The sequence below is a fragment of the Rhododendron vialii genome, chromosome 1a, assembly GCF_030253575.1.
Source record: "Rhododendron vialii isolate Sample 1 chromosome 1a, ASM3025357v1".
Classification (NCBI taxonomy): Eukaryota; Viridiplantae; Streptophyta; class Magnoliopsida; order Ericales; family Ericaceae; genus Rhododendron; species Rhododendron vialii.
Window position 1 is genome coordinate 18,981,003 of NC_080557.1, and position 19,794 is coordinate 19,000,796.

The following is a 19,794-nucleotide window of genomic DNA, read 5'->3' on the forward strand; positions in this document are numbered from 1 at the left end:
TTTCATTCAGATTTTCGGGTAATAAAAAATTAGATGATTAGATCAAGTACTTATAGGTATTAGATTGAGCTGATTTTTTACGAAAACCCTTGAAAAAATGTTTTACATTTAATAAACGGCTCGAATCGTTTGTGTGAGATCCATGGTGGGTTCCACAACAAAATATGTGCACAGATTATCTGTGTGGACAGATTTACCGTAATTTATAATCGAATTCAGGTCCATAGGTACTGCATTGCAAGTTGCTACTGTACGTCATAGGATGTCATTGCTTAGAAAAATAAAAACTATTCTCTTTAGTTTTCAAAAAGAATTTTTCAAAAAATTCTTCCTAAATTTTTTCTATTTCCAGCATTTCTCACTCTATTTCTCTCCACTTATTACCTCTATTATTTTTCAAAATTTTTTTCAAAAACCAAACCAAACACAGTATTAGGTTTATGCATCTGCTACCGTGCATCTTTGAAAGTAACAACATACAAATTAATACCAATACAAAGATCACGAATTAAGTAATTAACCACGTCGAGATTAAATTATTTACACCAGGTTATAGATATTTCCAAATACGACGTGATCCCAGCCACCAAAACTCCCTCCTATGTCCTGTGCATTTTCTAAATAAATGACCGAGGAGCAAAGAGGGGACATAGTAGAAACAACGAGCTATTTTCAGAATAAATTGATCCCATTAATCTAGAAAAATTAGAAAAAACGTACAACTACTACCAAAAAGTTATTCTTTTGACGACAAATACCAAGAGTCCCTTTAATTTACTATGCTTATTTATTTGTTTATTCACCAATAAACAATAAGAGGTTAAGTTCTTTTCGCCAGAGGTGAAAATCCCATTGTTTCCACCACCGCCTGTTGGCCTCAATTGATTTTTTTTTTAAATCTGAATCGTTCATCTTGTGGGATCCGCAAAGTAGTATAGTCGTGTAAAAAATCAATTTGATCCGATATCGATAGATATATCAAAAATTAAATTAAATTAAATTTTAGTTTACAAAATGGACAGTCATAGATTTTGAAGTTAAACTGTCCATGACCGTCCATTTTATGAATCAAAATTTAATTTTTGATATACAATCAAGCTGATTTTTTGCATGAATGTACTCTACAAGTCCTACAAGATAAACGGTTCAAATTAGAACAAAACATGCAAGGTGGAGCCCATAACGAATAGTGGTGGAAAACCTAAGGTTTCCACCCCAGATGAAAAGAATTTAAACTCAAATAATAAACTTTACGCTGGACCAACCAAACTACATGGGTATTGATTAAATTTACTTATTTGCTTATTTAGAAGTGAAAATGTTGAAATCTGGGGGAAGAAGCTGGTTGTTCTTTGGAGGAGCCCCAGCTGCGTTGGTAGTATTCTTTAATCCCGTGGCGGCGGTCGAGGACCCCGCAGGGTTATTTGGGCAAACCTGACCATGGGGATCATTTGTGCCGGCCGGACAATCATTTTGGTGGCCTACAGAGTGAGGTGGCTGATTGTGATTGGCTGTGTGCTTTGCTATCTCTCGTTCAGCTTTCTTGCCAGCTTTTGCCACATGGAGCTCCATTGAACCCTCGGCCTCTCTCGCCAGCCTAACCTCATGAGCTATGTCTGCTCTGGCTTTAGCCAACTCCCTCTCAGCCTGTGGATTATTTTGTCAATTTTGTTTAAGCTCAACCGTATAATGTCAATGACATAGGAAATTAAAAAAATTGTAAATAATATTTTCTGAAAATATGGTTGAATTTTGACGTTATGAGATCCAGATATTGTTAATTATATGCATCGTGAGCTCATATTGAAAGCAACATAAAACTATTGTGCATACTATTTTTTTCTGGTGAAAAAGAATTGTCACTACGAATACGAAGTTACGGAGTAGGATATCCCTCTAGCATCATCCATAAGTTTCGAATTAATACAAATAGGCGGAAAAGGAATACAAGTAACATGTCATTTGAACGATGCACGTGATCTGCTTCCAAATTGAGTCCTGATTTGTTTTCACAGCATCTAATTCGAAAAATTACACTTATAACCCCGAGTATTGGAAGAATTACACATTCACTCAACAAAAAATTTTAAAAATTACATATTTAACCCCTATCTTGTTCCCATACGTGTCCCTCTAAAAAATTAACTAAAGTTTTGTCATGCCCCCGCATGTCCCCGTGTCTCTGTATTGGACACGCCGACCTTTAAGAGAGTCGGTACTTCATAAATATTTACCCCTTACACGCCACATGGTGTGTCTCATGGGTATTTTGCTGTGTCTCCCGTGTGTCCCCGTGTCTTTACACACTAGATGCACTAGCCTATAAAAGTGTCAATACTTCATAGACATTTACGTACCCCTTATTCTAAACATAATTAACTATTCTTTTCCGGACAGTGAAATTGCTAAATGAGACCAACAAATAAAAAATTGTGTTTACACGGTGCTAATTAACTGACTAAATAATGAATGTCATCAATTAATTATGGATGTCAATCTCACCTGCTCTTCTGCCTTGGCTTCGGCCTTCACCTTGCGCATTTCCTTCATGTCACTTAGCTTTTCCTTCACAGTCTGCATGCTTTTCCTCTCTCTCTCTCTCTCTCTCTCTCTCTCTCTCTCTGATCTGCAATGTAGTATGTTATAGTAGAAACCAAATATATATAGTTCCTCAGGCACAATTACCATGTACGTGTGTATACCTATATATAGAATAGTGATCCACTTGAATCATCAGCACCAACCTTTTGTTGCCTGAAATTTAGATCTCTCTCTTTTGTGTCATGGCTAAGGGGTGCGACACGTACGGGTCATGACGTTCACTGCTCATTTGAAGGAATGTTTTGATTTGAATTAGTATTTGTTTCTCAAACTAGCTAGTGGACAAAAAAAAAAGACGGACTCCTGGAAAGTGCTAATCCATTCGTAGGCCGATAATAACTACTCAAGTTAGATCTTTCTCTTTTGTGTCATGGCTAAGGGGTGAGACACGTACCGGTACTGTGCAGTGCAGTGTGCTGGGTATCATCTGGACCATCCGTTTCAACAATCAATGATTAAGAGTTAACTTTTTCCTAGAAAAGTTTATTAAAATCTGAACAATCCAAAATACTTTTAAACGGTTAAGATTGCACTAGGTGCACAACACGCCCCCGGATTCGGTTACTCGTGCATAAACAATTTTTCGATTATAAAGAATTGGATTTTGACACGTTTTATGTATTTCCTTCTTGTTATCATTACCAACCCAAATAAAGAAGGGTAGTGATTTTGTCACACCCTTTTTTGATAATGCCACACTCTGCAAGTGTATTTTTGCACTCAAAAATACACTTGCATGCAAAAATACACTTGCAGGATGTGGCATTATCAAAAAATGGTGTGGCAAAATCATTTCCCATAAAGAAACATACTGCATTAATTCTCTGGTCCTAGTTTGTCCCTTCCCGTACGTACTTTTCTCCCCATGTATCATGTCCAAATCAAAGATTCAAACACAACCTAGAGCACTTTCAATAATCCTTAAAAATTAGTATGCCTTTTTGAAGTTTATCTTTGATATTTCAAAAATATTAGGGTAAAAGTCATAATTTTTATTTTTCTGATTCGTCTTGACAAGACAAATCAATAATTCACAAAAATTAGGCGCAAAACTAACGCACGCGAAAAAAATTTGAATAAGGATAAGACCAAAAGAGACCAAAAAAATTTAGCAAAACTTAGCCTTACTTAAGTACCCATCCATAATGTCATCACTATTTATGTTCTCATCTTGAAAAATGCATTGTTGCCCCATTACACCCCTAGTTACATATTAATATACATATTGTGTATTGAATATTTTGATTTTTTCCTTATATTTCAGGGACAGTTGCAGTCCTCCACAATTAAAGGGAGTAAGGCCCTGTTTGATTGGGGGATTAGAGGAAGGATTGGACTATCAATCCCCCCCACCCCCCATTAGTCTCATGTTTGTGTAAGCTTTTTTCCAAGGACTAATAATCCCAACCGGACTAGTAATCCTTTTTAAAATGGACAATATAATTCTGGGGGGGGTGGGGATTAAAGGGGCTCCGGACTAGAAGTTAGAGTTACCAAAATACCCCCATAGTTGTCCTAAAATCTACTTAAACAACAGACGGCCATCTCTTTTATCTCTCGCTTGTTACCAGTAGCCTCCCTAGAACTGTTGCAAGAGGAAGTCGATTGAAACCCTAGCAGAGGAAAGGTTGCCGAACAGTCGCCGGAGCATATCATAAAGTACACACACACACTCTCTCTCTCTCATGTTATTTATTATGATTTTATACTACATTTTTTGTTCCCATCATACCAAAATCAGAATATTTAAGTCCATTGTTGCTCGAAATTAGATCTGCACTTGTTTGTGTCCATTACTTTATCCCTTTTTTAAGAAAAAAAAATGAGAAATCACTTACATGCAATCTTTTGGCATTAGACAAATCATATCTCCACTACCAATGAGTTTGTCTAGCTACAATGTATGTATTGTAGAGGTTAGACTGCCTGGGGACGGGTGAATCCAAAAAATTAATCAGGTACGAGAAAAACAATAAACTGATTTTTGTTGGGTAGTAGTATGTTTTTTCAAAATGTACAAGGTTTTTAAAAAATGGGAAAACTACTCGAACTATTGCTTTCATTTGCCCCATAGTATATATAATTCCATGTCAAAATGGCTTCCTGTCTTCTTTGTCATCTTTGTCACGAGTAAGAGTGAAAAAAAAAATTAAACCGTTCAAAGGTTTGTTGAATACAGAATGTTGCAACATTGCTATTTCAAGATTTACAATACTCGAACTATTTTCTCTACATTAAAAATAATGTATTTTTTTGAACGGCATACATCCTATTAACATGACTTTTGTTCGGTATATGCGTAGATTGATTTTAACGAGGATGGTACCGACGAGGAGCTTGAGTTATTGGTTATTCTTCACGTGGTTATGCAAGAATTGTACCTCATCTTATCGAATGTCCTATATTGTCCTCCATACTATGCCTAATAACTAGTACAACTCAAACTATGACAGTCCGCGGATCAAAAAAAAAAAAAAAACTATGACAGTCCAAGCTTAGGGGGCCCAATCACCTTTATCTCCCTCCTTCGAATCCACCGACCCACCTTAAATCCGCCGGTCACATCCCCTCACCACCATTCATTCTCTCTCTCTCTCTGTCTCAGTTTTTGCATAAATTCCCACAAGGTACATTAATTAGAGAGGAACGTAATCCATTTGGACATTTAATAATTTATCCCACAAGTTAAGTATTTTTGGGTGAACAAGCAAACATGCCAATTTATATACTTATATGAATAAGTTACGGATTACTCCTTTCTCTACACTGGGTGAACAAGGGATGTCAATGAAACTTGTCAAATTTTTTTTGTGGTGCTTGCCTAGGAAGAAAATGGAATGCAGTTCTCCTCCTATTGGAACTACTTGTCAATTTTATTTTGTGACCGTGCTCACCATGAGAGAAAGGGAATGTAGCGGCTCCACCTCTTAGAGATTTGATTGCATGCCGCCTGTCAAGGAAGAAAGCGGGATGTAGCGATGTCAAGGGGGAAAGCGGAATGTAGCGATTTCCCTGAATTCAAAATCGGTGCCACCCCATAACCTTGGTTTACACACACCCCCCCCCCCCCCCCAGATTAGTCACCCCAAGTAAAGCACATAAATAGAAGCGCTCAAGAAACGACCCTTTAGATTGTAGATTAGACTATATATGGGATTGAGTCAACGGAGCTAATTAAGCATGCATGAAGTTACGAAAAAACAACCAAAATACTCGTTGGATCGCATCTGGTTCATTCAGAATGCAATCTCTAGCCCGCGAACATGAGAATGCTGGAAAACATTTCAAGGCCATTTAATTTGTTGAGCTTGCTCGAACTTTTAGTACATAAGCTTACACAATGCGTAAACAACCAAACTACTTGAGCTCAGCTCATTAGCTCGATAGAAACTTCCATTAAAAGGACTAAATAATCATACAGAAACAAACCTTCGCGACATTTTGAAACTTTTTAAAATTTCAGCTCGTTACAACCATAATCTAGACCAATAATTTTCAAAACTATAGGTGTTTCATGATTTGAATGAGCGCTCACTGTTGCTCTAAGACCCAAAACCCTACCAACTATTATCAACACACTCAAGCAAATCATAAACCATGATACTTTTATACATGAACTGAAATAAATAAAAACACAGTACACCCATCCCACATCTCTCAGCTACAGCATATAATAGAAAGTGATAGAAAGTAAGCATGTTACAGACAATAGAGACTTTCTAGCTTCCCCGGTAAGTGGTGAAAGAGAATGGTGAAAGCAGCAGAGGAACATGGAAATGCTCCCACTGCTGTGACTCCCCAACCTCGAACACGATAGATACATACGGAAAGAAACTGCCGGGTGAATATTTACCTGTATTGAAGCTTATTCGGTATGTCCCCGGCTTCAAAGCATCGACTATATCCATCAGCTGACCGCTTCGTCCATCTTTGTCCGTCGTTGAAGACCCTTGAAGTAACCAATTGCCTGTTTCTGTTTCACCAAATGTTGGACGGGTTTTTACACATTTCCACATTTCTAATCGGACTTCAATACCAACCCCAGGGGACCCACGAGAAACATCCAGAACATGAGTCGTAATGGGTGGGCGACTCCTAGCCGAAATTTGCGATGGCTTTAGAATAGGAGCCCCAGATGAAGCAGTTAGATGTGATCCAATGATGTTCACACGATCTTCTACAAGTCAATAACGCACGTCACACATAAGTCAATAGGAGCACCAGATGAATGTCACATGTGACCCCGGCATGTCTACCTATTTAGTGACTTTTTTTTTGGTTTACGTCTATAATCCTAATTCAACATAAATAGCATTTTTGTCTTCTATAAGAACTTTTAATAGACATACACATACGTTTCCTAATTTTTGGGGAAATCCTGGGTGCATGTCTCGGATTCGTATGCATATCCGTCCTTGAAAGTTCATGATTTCCCAACCACTCTCAACTACTATACTTTTCTTTTTTCAGGTTACATTCTCCGTCCATTCCTTTTTTCCTGTTACATTCTCTTTCCATTTCTGATCTCCTGTCAACTGCTTCAATTTCTATCATGAACTATTGGAGGCTTAATTATTTTGATATGTTTACACCATCTAATATGTAATTTCATGAACACACAAACTAGGTAATACTTAACATTACCTCTGGCTGTTGTTGCAACATCTGCAGTGCATTGAGCAGTAGTTGCCAAAGCACCCTCTGCTCTAGTTGAAAAAAGCTTGGCAAGACGTAGTTCAGTGACTTTCATTTGCTCCCCAGCTGCAATCTCAAACTCAACTAGAGGCCTGTTTTGGTAACGTTTCTACAAGCACGGGACAGAGAAAAACAATCATCAGCCTGCAAGCAGCCTGTTTGCATGTTGATTTAAGAGAACTACTAGCATACAGAGTGGAGAACAAGTAGTACTCAATTATGAAATTAAGAAAGGAAACTATGCTGTCCGTGCAAGATGTGTCTTCATGTATATCACAACACGGCAAGCCCTCTTTATGGTTAATCAACCCCAGAAAATTGAATCTTCCTGCGAATATTTGCTGCCGAAAAACTAGGAAAAAGTTTATTAGCATTGCTATTTTCCATTTTAAACTTGTTTTTAACAAAAAGTACATAAGCTATCAACCCAAAGGGTTAGCACAAGTGGTAAGAAAGGTGAAAGTAACTGCCTTACAAGCACAAGTTACTGGTTCAACTCTTATTAAGTGCGAAAATCCTTTGGGCCACCATCCCCACAAGGGATAGCATGAGCAATTGAGCGAAATGTCTGTGGTAAGGACCTCAATTTACAGTGGGCCAGGCAACCTAAGGTTGCAGTTGGTGGAATAAGTTCCAGGTTACCAAAACAAAGCAAGATATCTGTTATAAACATTCCAGAAATAAATTCTAGGAACATATATGAAGCCCCATGACACAAATAAATTCTCCACCACACTCAGAGCATATCTGAAGGGCTTTCTAAAAATGTGTTAGAATGAGTGTGTGAAAAGCACACAGTAGTGTAAATAATTGTGGCTTATTTCCCTTTGTTTTGTCATACTTGCATGCTCATACTCGTTGGATTATGTTGAGATTGCGTGCAAGGTGTGCTTTTGTGAGTTTCAGGTAAATCGAAGTTAATAACGTGCAATCGGAAGCATTCGATGGCATCCAAATGTGTTCCATCACCGAGCCCAAAGAGTCATTGGAAGAAGCATTGAAGGGTACTCAGTACGTCCAAGGGTCAAGAGAAGTAAGCAAATGAAGAAAGCTGTCGAAAACCCAGGTGGTACCAGTACCACCAAAACAATGGTACCGGCAGAAGTGTTGGGAACAGAAGGTCTTGGTACCGGTACCACCAAATCCTTGGTACAGGTAGGAGCTGTCCAGAAAACTGCACTTTTGAGTCAGATCTCACTTAAACCTAGGGGCATTTTGGGCAACATTTAGGATATTTTGTGGGGCTATAAATAGAACATTTCCCCTGATTTTAATATATCCACCCTTTACACTCTCTCTCCACCTCCCTCTCTTAGGTTTAGCTCAAAACCTCCATAGTTTGAGCTTTTTGAGCTTGGATTTCTCTTTTTTTTTTTAAGTCCTTCATCAATTTTATAAGTTACTCCTATTTCAATACTTCAGTTTTTATTTCTATCTTTCTCCATGTTTTATGCATTTCCTTCATCTCTCTTTGTGATTTCATCTCCCACGGAGGAGTAGTCTCATAGGGCTTGGTCATGGGGTAACCTTCATCCTATGACCTAGATTATTAAACATCTTCTCATCTTAATTATCAAAGCTAGTTTGTAAATGAATGAAGTTCTTTCTTTTGGTTCTAAACTAGGGTTGTTAAGTCTTTTCTTATGAGTAGACAATAACATTGGCACCCACACACCCAGGGGGTTGCCCCTGTGGTTTAGGCGGATGCCCAGGCTTTGGGAGTACTCCTCAAGGTCTAGGCTTCGATTCCTCACAAGGTGAGTACCTTGCAGTAAGTAGAGAGCCGTGGTTGGTGTGGCCGCGCTAGCTCTCCCGGAGGTTTGGGTTGCGCAGTCAGGTCTATTTAGTTTAGTGGCTTGACTGTAGAGTTGTTCCTCCATTACCAAAAAGATTAAAAAAAAAAAAAAAACATTGGCACACATAATACTTAGATCAATGGCACTCTAAGTGTTTGATAAAATGCCTCAAAGAACTAATGAGCTCCTACTCTTTGAAACCAAAGCTAAGGTTGTTAACTTTTTTGACTATGTGTTGACAAGAATCTTCGCAAACATAATGCTTAGAACAATGGCACTCTAAGTGTTTGATAAAATGCCTTAAAGAGTTCACCCCATAGTCAAACACACCATTTTCTATGTAAACAAGATTTTCATTGTTAAATCCTCCGAGTGAGAGCATGGTGACCTTGTTTCTCTCTCTTGATGGATAATCAAAAAGGATGGCCCAATCTTGGAGGGTTTGGAATCCTTGAGTGGTGGATAACGGGTTAAAGTTTCCAAACAAATTGCTTTTATGAGCGGGTCATGAGTTACACTTGAGAAAACCCATTGACACCGAACCAACCAACATAAATTACATCGCACTCAACTTCTATGTGGCACATCCCATTTGATGGCCATATTACACCTTATCCCTAACTTATCTCTATTATCCATCAATCACGAAGACAAATACTGAAATCGTCAATGGATATTGATGGAAAATCTCCACAACCAGTGAGACAAGCTTCTCCAGGAAGGGATTTATTTTCCTGTGGCATTGAATCAAACGCGATGAAATGAGCTCATATGATGCGGCGGTTCCCTTATCTTACTTCTTTCTCCCTGGAATCTGTTTGTCTATTTTTGTTGTTTGAGATCATGACTCTCCCTGGATTTGTTTCTGTTCTCCATTTCTCCTCACCTGGCCTTCACCCGATTCACCCAACCGGAAACTGATTCTGAACTGAAAGACAAGATCCAACTGGACCTGTGGTGTAGTTCGGTTGGAATGGGGTGACAAGTTTCTAAAACTGAAATTGTCGGGTTGGATGCGGTTTGGAGCCAGATCCCTACCGACTCGACCCGTGCACTCCACAAATGATAATCAAGAAATGCTCATTGCATTCAGAGAATATATCTCCACAATCAAAATCAAATGAACTTGAAGAGAAAATTCCCCATGCAAACATTACCTTCAGCTCTGCAAGTATTTCAGGGGTACTCCTCCCAGAGGCAAATATAAGGAAAACAAATCCAAACTTCTGCTGATACCGACTATTCCAATCAGCTAGTTCCTGCAAAGACGGTGTGGATTATGTTCCTCTGAAAGGTGCAAATGGTGGCTGCAGAAGCTGATAATGGAGGTTAAGGAACTAATGTAAATTTTGGTTTTCGTTTGCATACACAATATTTTTCCATGTTTGGGTGTGAGATAGTGTGCACTGTGCACGTATCATGAGAACAAAGATGAGCATCTGGTATACAAAACTCTCAGATTAATAATAATAACTAATACATAGGATAGCTCCAACAGAGTACAAAGGAGATATAACTAAATTTCAACAGCTCATAACTCATCCAGTCACCTTCTCTTCGAGCAGCCTGTAGTTTACCCTAAACAACCATGTTTTGCATGAGGACTGCTGGTATCTTTTCTTTTATTCTCTTCTTCTTGTTCTTTTTTATTTTTTCCCTCTGAGCATGGTTAGATGCTGATATCTGAAACTGAATAAAACAGACTTTCAAATCGGTGTTGTTAAGTTGCAGTTACCTTACCTCCATGGTATAACCGGTAGCAGTGGCCAAAGCAGTCGATTGCTCTCCTTTGCTCCACCTACAGCACAACAACTATACTAATGACTAATACATCTCTCATATAACAACATATACATCTAATTCAAAACAGTGACCTATGCGTAAGGAATGTAGGTCAAGCTATCAGCTGGTGGTTCAGCACCTAATAGAAAAAGTTTCACCCATTTTGAACGAAATGGTAGAATCAAGATGACAGCTGGTGGTTCAATAGCTAGTAGCTACTTATTTGATTACAAAAATGCAATCATAAATAAAAGCATAAGGTGGTTTTCTAATTTACTAATGAACAAAACGGTTTTTGTTAAGAGTTTAGGCCCTGGAATTTAAAAGACCAAAAGGCAGAATAGGAATTGTTTAACCTGACATGGTTTGGCAGGAGAAGGCACTTAAAATTGTAATTTAGTTTGCTAATAATAACCATATTTCTGAAATTAATGTCTAGCTTTGGTTTTTTTGCCTCAGCTCAGCAAGCACAGTTGCACGCGTAAAAGCTGTTCCAAAATCAAGTTAGGATAATTCAAACTCAGGGCTCGACTCTGGAACTCACAATTCCAATCATGCCATAACTAGCAAGACTGACTCTTCACAATCTATTTTTAGAATACCCCTGATGCAAATTAGCAGCTTTTTACAAGTTTAGCAAAAAAATCATTCTCCTATGGAGGCAAGGAACTGGAATCATTTATGTGGGTATGTAATCATAAATTCAGATAATCAGGGAACATACTGAGATAATTCAAGCATCCAAATTCCAAACAAATGTTATTTGTAGTATGTGTGTCACAGAGAGAGAGAGAGAGAGAGAGAGAGATGAACTCTGCACTGGTGGGACTTTTGTGGTGAGGGGAGGGAGATTGACCGATCTGGGGATGAGCTGCGAATGCTTCTAGCCATCCATTGACATCAACCTGCGAATCAAAAGGACCCCAATTTTTCAGACATAGAAATAGGGTGCTGAAATACTACGAAAATATACACGCCTAGCCTATGCAGCAGCATAACTACATATGTGGAGAGAGAGAGAGAGAGAGAGAGAGAGAGAGAGAGAGAGAGAGAGACCTTGTTAAACCAGATATCTCTAGCGGCATCGACAGCTTCGTCGTAGGTTGAGAAAGGGGCGGAAGAGGTCATCTGCTTTGCGAATCTCGTGCTCCCACAACATGCCAAGAAATCTTTCTCCTCAAAATCTATTGCTTCCATTCTCCCTCTCCTTCTCTCTCTCTCTCTCTCTCTCTCTCTCTCTCTGTGTGATGATGATGATGATCCAATTTCAGGATTTCTTTCTCCGTTGAGAGATTTTGAGCGACAGAATCACAGCCTTGCTCTCTCCCCAGTATCACTCATCAAAGTGCTTTGCCCTACATTCCGCAAACTGCAAGGTTTAAATACGTTGAAACCCTTCCATTTTTACTTTCATCTCAATTTAGTCTTTCTTTTTTAATTGTAACTGTCAACTCCTAATGCTTTATGAGCAACAACACCAACCCACCTTCATAAACTCTATGCTGTGTCTTTCAAATGTAGACCTCAAATTTGGATACTCAACTTAAACATAGAGCTGATATACCATATGTGTAAAAGATGTATACCCCACAATATATAGATCTAGAGTGCAGTTATGTGAGAAAGAAAACAAAATAAGGTAGTTCTGACTTGTTTATTGTACATCAGTAGATGCGGTAGTTAAGGGCAGTGATATGATTATGGTAGAGAGTACCAATAAAGGGAGAGGTAGATCAAAATGAACTTTGGAGGCAGTTGTTTGAAAGGATCTTGCTCTATTTGGTATTATAGATCACGATGTACATGACTGAACTCGTTAAATTTTGTGCTAGTGTTCCTCCAAAAAAATTGATTGTCGCATCCTTGCAAAGTTAGGGAAGACAGAAGGAATAGCATGGTTATCTTTCCTGCCTTCCTTTTCTTGGGTGAGTGAGATGTTTTCTTCTCACTACCTAGTATATATTATATTATTCGTTTATCCGGAACCCTATCTTAACCCTTGCCTTTCTCAAAACTTTGAACTGCATTTTGTGTGCTTGTTTCGTTCTTGAACTCAATGATTGGCTCTGTTCCTTCAGTACATATTTTCTGGTAATTGAGAAGTTGAGATTGCTTGACTTTGTGGATGCAAATTTATGTTTCTTTTTGTGCAGAGAAAAGCACAAAAAGTTGAATGGCATTTTCTAGAGGTGTTTGGATGGCAATCTTTGAGTGGAAATCTGAAATAATATCAGTCCTCGGAGAATTGGTTGTAATGTTGAATGACCGAGGATGGGTAGTGAATGGCCTTTTTTGAAGATTGGGAAATCATGTAGTGCAAAGCCTTGCAAGGCACCCTGTAGGACGCATACGGGTCATCGATTTGACAATGAATGGTTGGATATAATCCGAGCTTCTACAAATCTTACCCGTCCATTGTTTCGATGAAATTCAAGCCGTCTATTGCCAAGATGGACGGCCGCATTAGTCGCACTACACGTGTAGTGCGAAAGGTGCACTACAGCACCCTGGGTCCATTTTTTGATTATTGTTGATAACGTCTAAGAGAAATGAGTACATTGAGTAGTAAATGGTCTTTTATGGTCCTTTTTTGTTTGTTGGCCTTTTATGGTCAGTCGAGCCAAGTAGTGGGTCGTTCAACTTGATTAAAAAACTTAATAAGTTCATAAACAAAATTTTCAAGCTTAATTTGTTAATTAGTCGAGCCAACCAAAAGAACTTTAATCAAACGATTCCATAAGCCAAACGCGAGTAGACATTATAAGCTTTTCGATTCAAGTGGTTGTTCAAGCTTTGATTTGTGTACGTGTCTAGCCGATCTAGAACGCAGTTCCGATGAATAGCTTAATTTATTTAACAGGCACGTATAAGCTAATGGTTTGCAATGGCCCATGTAGGGTATATCATCCACATAAAGACCATATGAGCCTCCTATTCATAGCACAACTTCAAGCTCTAAATCAGTAAATCACAACAGACCATACAAGTTTGTACACAGTTCCGTGACGAAAACAAAAACAAGCAAAAGCAAGAGCCAGGCTAAACCTTGATATCACCCGGGCCAACAGGTACAGATTTGGCGTCGGGTGACTCAGAATAGGAAATCGAAATCAGCTTAGACCTGTACTTCTCTTCTCCATCACCTCCTGTTATTCCTTTCACCAGATTTTCACTCTTACTCAGATTTACAGGTGCAAATTCTGGACCAAGGTCTTTCTTCTCGGGTGTTATTCCTTTCACCAGATTCTCACTCTTATTCAGATTTTCAGGTGCGAATTCTGGATCAAGGTCTTTCTTCTCAGGTAGACGGTAAGAGATAGCAATTAGAGACTCCCGAGTTGCGTCCTCTGAAGCCTCCTTCTGAGTTTGTTCAACCTTATCCATAAAATGACCTCCTTTTTAGTTCTGCAAAATCATAGTATCATCAACTTCTATAGTACAGGGCGAGGACAAAGAAACCAAAAAATCGAACATTCAGTGAAATCTGAGTGTTTCAGCATAAATATTAATATAGGGCTGCTCTTATGCTAATTTCAGTAACTTTTATTTGAAAAGGTCACTATAAGCATGAACTTGAAAAGCGTTGCAAACCGGCAATATGTTGATAATTTTCAGTTTTCCATGATTTTAGATATACATAAACTAGGAAACAAATGGATGGGTCCTACGACAAGTTCAGCCAATTGGTAGTGTTACCAAAAAAACAATGGTCCCTGCAGCCAAGCAAAAGAGACCAAAACTCCCAAACCTACAGGGGGGAACATGTAGACTTATTCCACTCACTTCTAGAAAATAAAACTGAAACATAAAGGGAAAAGCTTAATAGTATTGCGACAGAAATTCAGCAGATATCCTCGTAAACAACCACTCCACTGAAAGAAGAAAGAGTTCGATTATTAGCTGAATGCAGGGATTCCAGCAGAGTCTTTTCCACAGAGCATGAAAAGAAGTAACAGGAAAAATCATATCCATTTCTTAGAAATGAAATAGCGTACTCAATCTTGGGCCTCTTGGCCAAATAGACTAACAGAATAAAGGACACCAACAACTACCTCAACAATCCACACAGAACCTCTTTAAAAAAGTCATCCTATCAAGACTACACAAAACAGAAAGTGATGAAATAAGCAAAGAAAATTGAGAGAATGGAATGAGCACAGAGAAACTCGTCACTCTTTTGGCTGTATTGGGATCAAGGATTTGGGTGGAAGAGGAAAAGGAAATGGAGAAGTTGAAGGACCTAACGACCGTGACCCGTATGATCCGTTAACTTTATCTTACCCAACTCTATAATCAAATACTGCTTTAGGGTCCACTATCTATGCGAAAATTAAACACCGCATCCACTTCCTATGCTGGAACTCTCCCTTAATAGTAGTGAACACGGCAGATTGAGAAGTATCTAGCAATACTATCATCCTCAACTCCACAAGCAAAAGCCAGAAAAATCATTACACACGCCAAGGCAAGCTCTGAAACTGATAGTGATATTACAAAGTATTCATCCTACCCTCAGCAAAAAGTCCCTTTCACATAACCTCAAGCCTATGAGCAACAGTCCACAAGTAATGAGAACAAGATCCCACTCCAAGAGAGATCCCTAACAGAACCCAAACTGGGTCAATGTTCGTACCTCTGTAAACATCCCAGACTCTCATGCATCTAACAAACAATATACTCCTAGTTAACTTTAACTGCACAAAGAGTATTTAGTACAATCTACCCCAACTGACCAACATGGGTTCCATACAAAAAAAGGTAAAAGTTAACACATAACTGGATCCAAATAAAACTGTGTCAAAACTTCTTATTATATATTTTTACTCGGACACGTTTTGGATACATTAGGGGCACTAAGGACACATTTGGGAAACATAAGGAGGTTAAAATGCAATTTTTAAAAGTTGGTTAAACTAAAAATTCCACGGATGTTTCATTCATGAAAACATATGTCGACTATGTAGTGACCGTTGATGTATCTTCATAATCAGCAACACTATTTGTGTTTTATCCATGATAATTGGGTAGAAATAACTTTTCTGTCTTTCATATGAATTCCTAGATACATCTATCATAAAAATATACTTTTTTCGACCTACTCCCAAAAGATTTGTGTCCTGTTTTTGGAGACGGGGCATGCCCATGCCGTGTTGTGCCCACCGTCGCTATCCATGCTTCTTGCGAGGGTATTGAACACTCGGTAATGGAGTAGTTCGAAATAGTACCAAGATTGTTAGCTACACGAACAAACAACTAGAAGGTGAATTCTTGTTGCTTAAGAAAAACCACCAGGTAGTCCACTTCTCTCTGATCTTTTAGAAGTATGCCAAAAACCAAAATGTGGTGTCATACAATCTAATATGAGCCACTTTCTTTATCAGAAATTTCCTCACATAAACCTTTCGTGTGCGATAGCCTTTGGGAAACTCAACCACGCCAGAATTGCTTTGTGGCTTTGAATATGGAGGAAAAGGAAAAAAGAAAAAAACAAATACACCTGAAGTCAAGGGAGAAAATGAATCATAAAAACACATACTACATAAGAGATGCCAAGATTATGTGGTTCGGTCTAACCTACGTCTATGGGCAAAACAGACGAAAAAAGGATTACATTGAAAACAAAGAGAACGAGTTCTCCAAGAGCTACTACAATGGTGACAAAGTTAACTCTCACCAAACAAAGGATAAGTTCTGTCAAAATACTCTCCACCAAAAGGCTTGTCTTTACAAATTTTGAGCCAATAGGCGCTACCAATGACTCTAAAGCCTCACGAGACAAAACGAGGTCCTACTTATACCAAAGACAATAAAACTTTCTACCAAGGACCTGAAAACACAACGCTAACAAGTTCATCCAAATGGAGAGAGGGAGAGAGAGAGAGATCATATTTATTGCAAACAAGTCTTTCTGAAACTAACCCTAATTTAATTTTTTTTTGGAATCCAAGTCCACAACAAACAAGGAAACATCAAACACCCAAAATAAAATTTTTAGAAAATCCAAAACAAAGTAAACGATGGCCAAACGAGTTCAAACACATTAATAAGAATTATCCAGAACGTACGTAAACAAACTTCAAAATCGAACTAATTTCTGTTTTCTCGAACTTAAGTTCTTTGTCAAATCAATTTCTTTTTCGATCGAATCACAAAAAAATAAAAATAAAAATAAAAATTCCTTGGCTATCCTTTCAAACACAGAAGACCCTTTCATCAGAAACCCAATTGATACTTATTAGCCGTTTCGAAAGCCCCAAACCAAATCAAACCAAAAAGTTTGATCCCATTAGGCAAAACCAAACTTGCATCCAATTTGAACATTCCTTGAATTCTTCGCGCATCTGTTTCATCTATATGTTCCCAATACTTGTAAGCAACCAAAATCGATCAAAAAGGTCAAACGAACATAATAAAAGGGTACTGATCGTCATAAAACCAATCGAATCGATAGATCTTCAGACACCGGTTTAATCCAGAAAATTGCAATTTTTGAATAGATGAGAGCATTTTAGAAGAGAGGCAAGATAGTAGATAAAAATACGGACCTTCTTTTTTCTTTCTGGAGTTTTTTCCGAGGAGTCGGGGTTTTTGGTCTCAGCGTAGACAGGTAGACGTATTTCTCGCACAGGGGGCAAGTATCACGGAGACCCCCAATCTATTGCCGTTTATCACTTGAACCCCCTTCATCTGAAAAACCAATCATCGAGGCCCCTTTACTATACGGATGACAATCTCACGAACCGATATTGCATCCATCCGAACGGAGCAAGAATCACGGAGACCCCCAAATCTATCTCCGTTTATCACTTGAATCCCCTTCATCTGAAAAATCCATCATCGAGGCCCCTTTACTTAAGGGATGACAATACCACCCAAATCATTAGTTAAACGAACCAATATTTCCATCCAATATTTCCATCCGAACCGTTAGTTAACCGAATCGATTAGAGCAGTTTTTATGACGGAATTTCAAATCTTGGTTTTTGTTTTGGTTATTGATTTTAAAAAATCAACCGGTTTGATTCTGATTTTGATTTTATATGATAATTAAACCGAAAGTCAAATCGTAACCATAATTGAACTGAATTATAATTACATAAATACTATATATGTAACCCTATATACTAAAATACACCTCAATTGGGATTTCGAAAATCACTATTCTCGTGTATTAGTTTGTTGGAAATTTTATGTTATTTTGTTGTTTTGACAATGTATATTTATTGTCTTTGAACATATGGTGTATTAGTTTATTGTCTTTTTTATACAACAATCTTTGGTGTCTTTGAACATATGGTGTAATCATGTCAAAAAAAAAAAAAAAACATATGGTGTAATAGTGCATTAATTTGTTGGCTTTTTTTGGATATTCTGTTGTTGGAAATTTTTGTTCGTTTGCCATTTTAGTTTAGTTTTTCAATTATTATCCTACTTCTTTCTCCAATCATTACTCTATTTTTTCAATTATTACTTTCACATCTCTCTCTATCTCTCTCCAATCATTACCCATATCTTCAATCATTACTATATTTCTCTCTTCATCCACTACCAAATCTAAACTAAACTAAACTCTCAACCAAACACAACCTTTGTATCTTTAGCTTTATTTAAAAAAATTAAATCGGCAAAAAATAATTTCATTCATCAATACAAAATGAAATCAATACTCCCTCCGTCCCTTTTTAAGTGTCCTGCTTCGTAACTCCAACTTATTAAAAAGACATTATCATTGCATCTTTCACATCAACTTTTTACTCCACTTTCCCTACTTACCCATCATCATTACACTTTTACTCACTAACTTTTCAAAATAAAATCTACTTTTAGGGACAAAATAAACAATACACCAACTTTTACCCCCCTAACTTTACAAAATGGACACTTATTAAGGGACAGCCCAAAATGAAATACTGGACACAAAAAAAGGGATGGAGGAAGTATAATCCAGTAGGAAGAGAAAATCATAGAGAGAGCCTCGGAGAGTGCATAATATTATTGTACTACTATTGCTTGCAAAATCTTAATCTCCATTTTCGCCTTTTGAATTTTTCTATTACTTCAAAAGAAAAACAACGGAAGAAGAAAACAACTACCGAAGAGCTAACTTAGATGAACACCCAAAGCTGCAACACCCCTCAAAACGTTGGCCCCAACCCGCAACACCCAAGACCACCTCTTTGTCTTAAACATCTCCTGAAACGGACAGATCGAACCCCCAAGCAAAAACCTGTTAACTCCAATATCACCCCCAAAATCAAAGCCTCATATCAAAACCTCGAAACACCATTTGACGACCAGCATAACTGTGGAAACCCTAATAATTCCAAAAAAACACACCCACCCAATACAAAAATCCGCAAACTTTTAAGTCCAGATAACTACTCCCAATCAGCAATGGCCTTATCTAAAAACTCAAATGCTGACATGCCACTTCCCCAAATCAGCCCCTAATTCAGCCCAAATATAACCTCGATCAACACCCAAACCATCCCCTATAAACTGCCCATACACATCCGCTAAATCTGCCGCAAAAGAGCCCCAAAAACACCGCAAAAACACCCCAAATAAGCCCATAAACCAGCCCTAAAACGCACCCAAAAGCACCCCCTAAAAATAGCCGCCGCATCTATTCAAACAACATCCCAGCAGATCTACAACTCTACAGGCCAAACCGACTCCTTCTCCTTCTCCTCGGAGTAATCTCCCATTTCATCCACTCGGTCTAACTTCATAGCCTTATCACCAACGATCTCCGTATCATAAGTCCACTCGCGCTTCAAGAACTCCTCGCCACCAAACCTTGGGTCATCTACGGAGCCCTCCCAACCACCATAAGCAGTACATCTGCCGCAATATGTCATCCACCACCTAAAAAAACCTTGGATAGGAATGGTTGCAAGCTAAAACAAAAAAAATAAAT

General features: G+C 38.2%; 2 protein-coding genes and 1 long non-coding RNA gene across 5 annotated transcripts; 1 reads left to right on the forward strand and 2 right to left on the reverse strand.

Annotated features, from left to right (window-relative positions):
* Window positions 1–615: 615 nt before the first annotated feature.
* Window positions 616–2,794, reverse strand: LOC131325753 (late embryogenesis abundant protein 6-like). The gene is made up of 2 exons (XM_058358183.1): window positions 2,503–2,794; window positions 616–1,647 (listed from the first exon to the last, which is right to left on the reverse strand). The coding sequence occupies exons 1-2, from the start codon at window positions 2,686–2,688 to the stop codon at window positions 1,303–1,305; spliced, it is 531 nt and encodes a 176-aa protein (XP_058214166.1). The 5' UTR covers window positions 2,689–2,794; the 3' UTR covers window positions 616–1,302.
* A 3,393-nt stretch (window positions 2,795–6,187) lies between these two features.
* Window positions 6,188–12,249, reverse strand: LOC131323565 (uric acid degradation bifunctional protein TTL). 3 transcript variants are annotated; one of them, XM_058355420.1, is made up of 6 exons: window positions 11,931–12,249; window positions 11,688–11,779; window positions 10,833–10,890; window positions 10,250–10,351; window positions 7,246–7,405; window positions 6,188–6,778 (listed from the first exon to the last, which is right to left on the reverse strand). In XM_058355420.1, exons 1-6 carry the CDS (start codon window positions 12,069–12,071, stop codon window positions 6,321–6,323), a joined length of 1,011 nt encoding a protein of 336 aa, XP_058211403.1. In that variant the 5' UTR covers window positions 12,072–12,249; the 3' UTR covers window positions 6,188–6,320. The 3 variants fall into 3 exon arrangements, with proteins under 3 accessions (XP_058211403.1, XP_058211409.1, XP_058211414.1); XM_058355426.1 differs by having other exon boundaries at window positions 6,188–6,775; window positions 11,931–12,235; XM_058355431.1 differs by having other exon boundaries at window positions 10,828–10,890; window positions 11,931–11,990.
* A 1,394-nt stretch (window positions 12,250–13,643) lies between these two features.
* LOC131334528 (uncharacterized) lies at window positions 13,644–17,444 on the forward strand. The gene is made up of 2 exons (XR_009202202.1): window positions 13,644–14,065; window positions 14,144–17,444. It is a non-coding gene; the product is annotated as an uncharacterized LOC131334528 (long non-coding RNA).
* The last annotated feature ends 2,350 nt before the right edge of the window (window positions 17,445–19,794 follow it).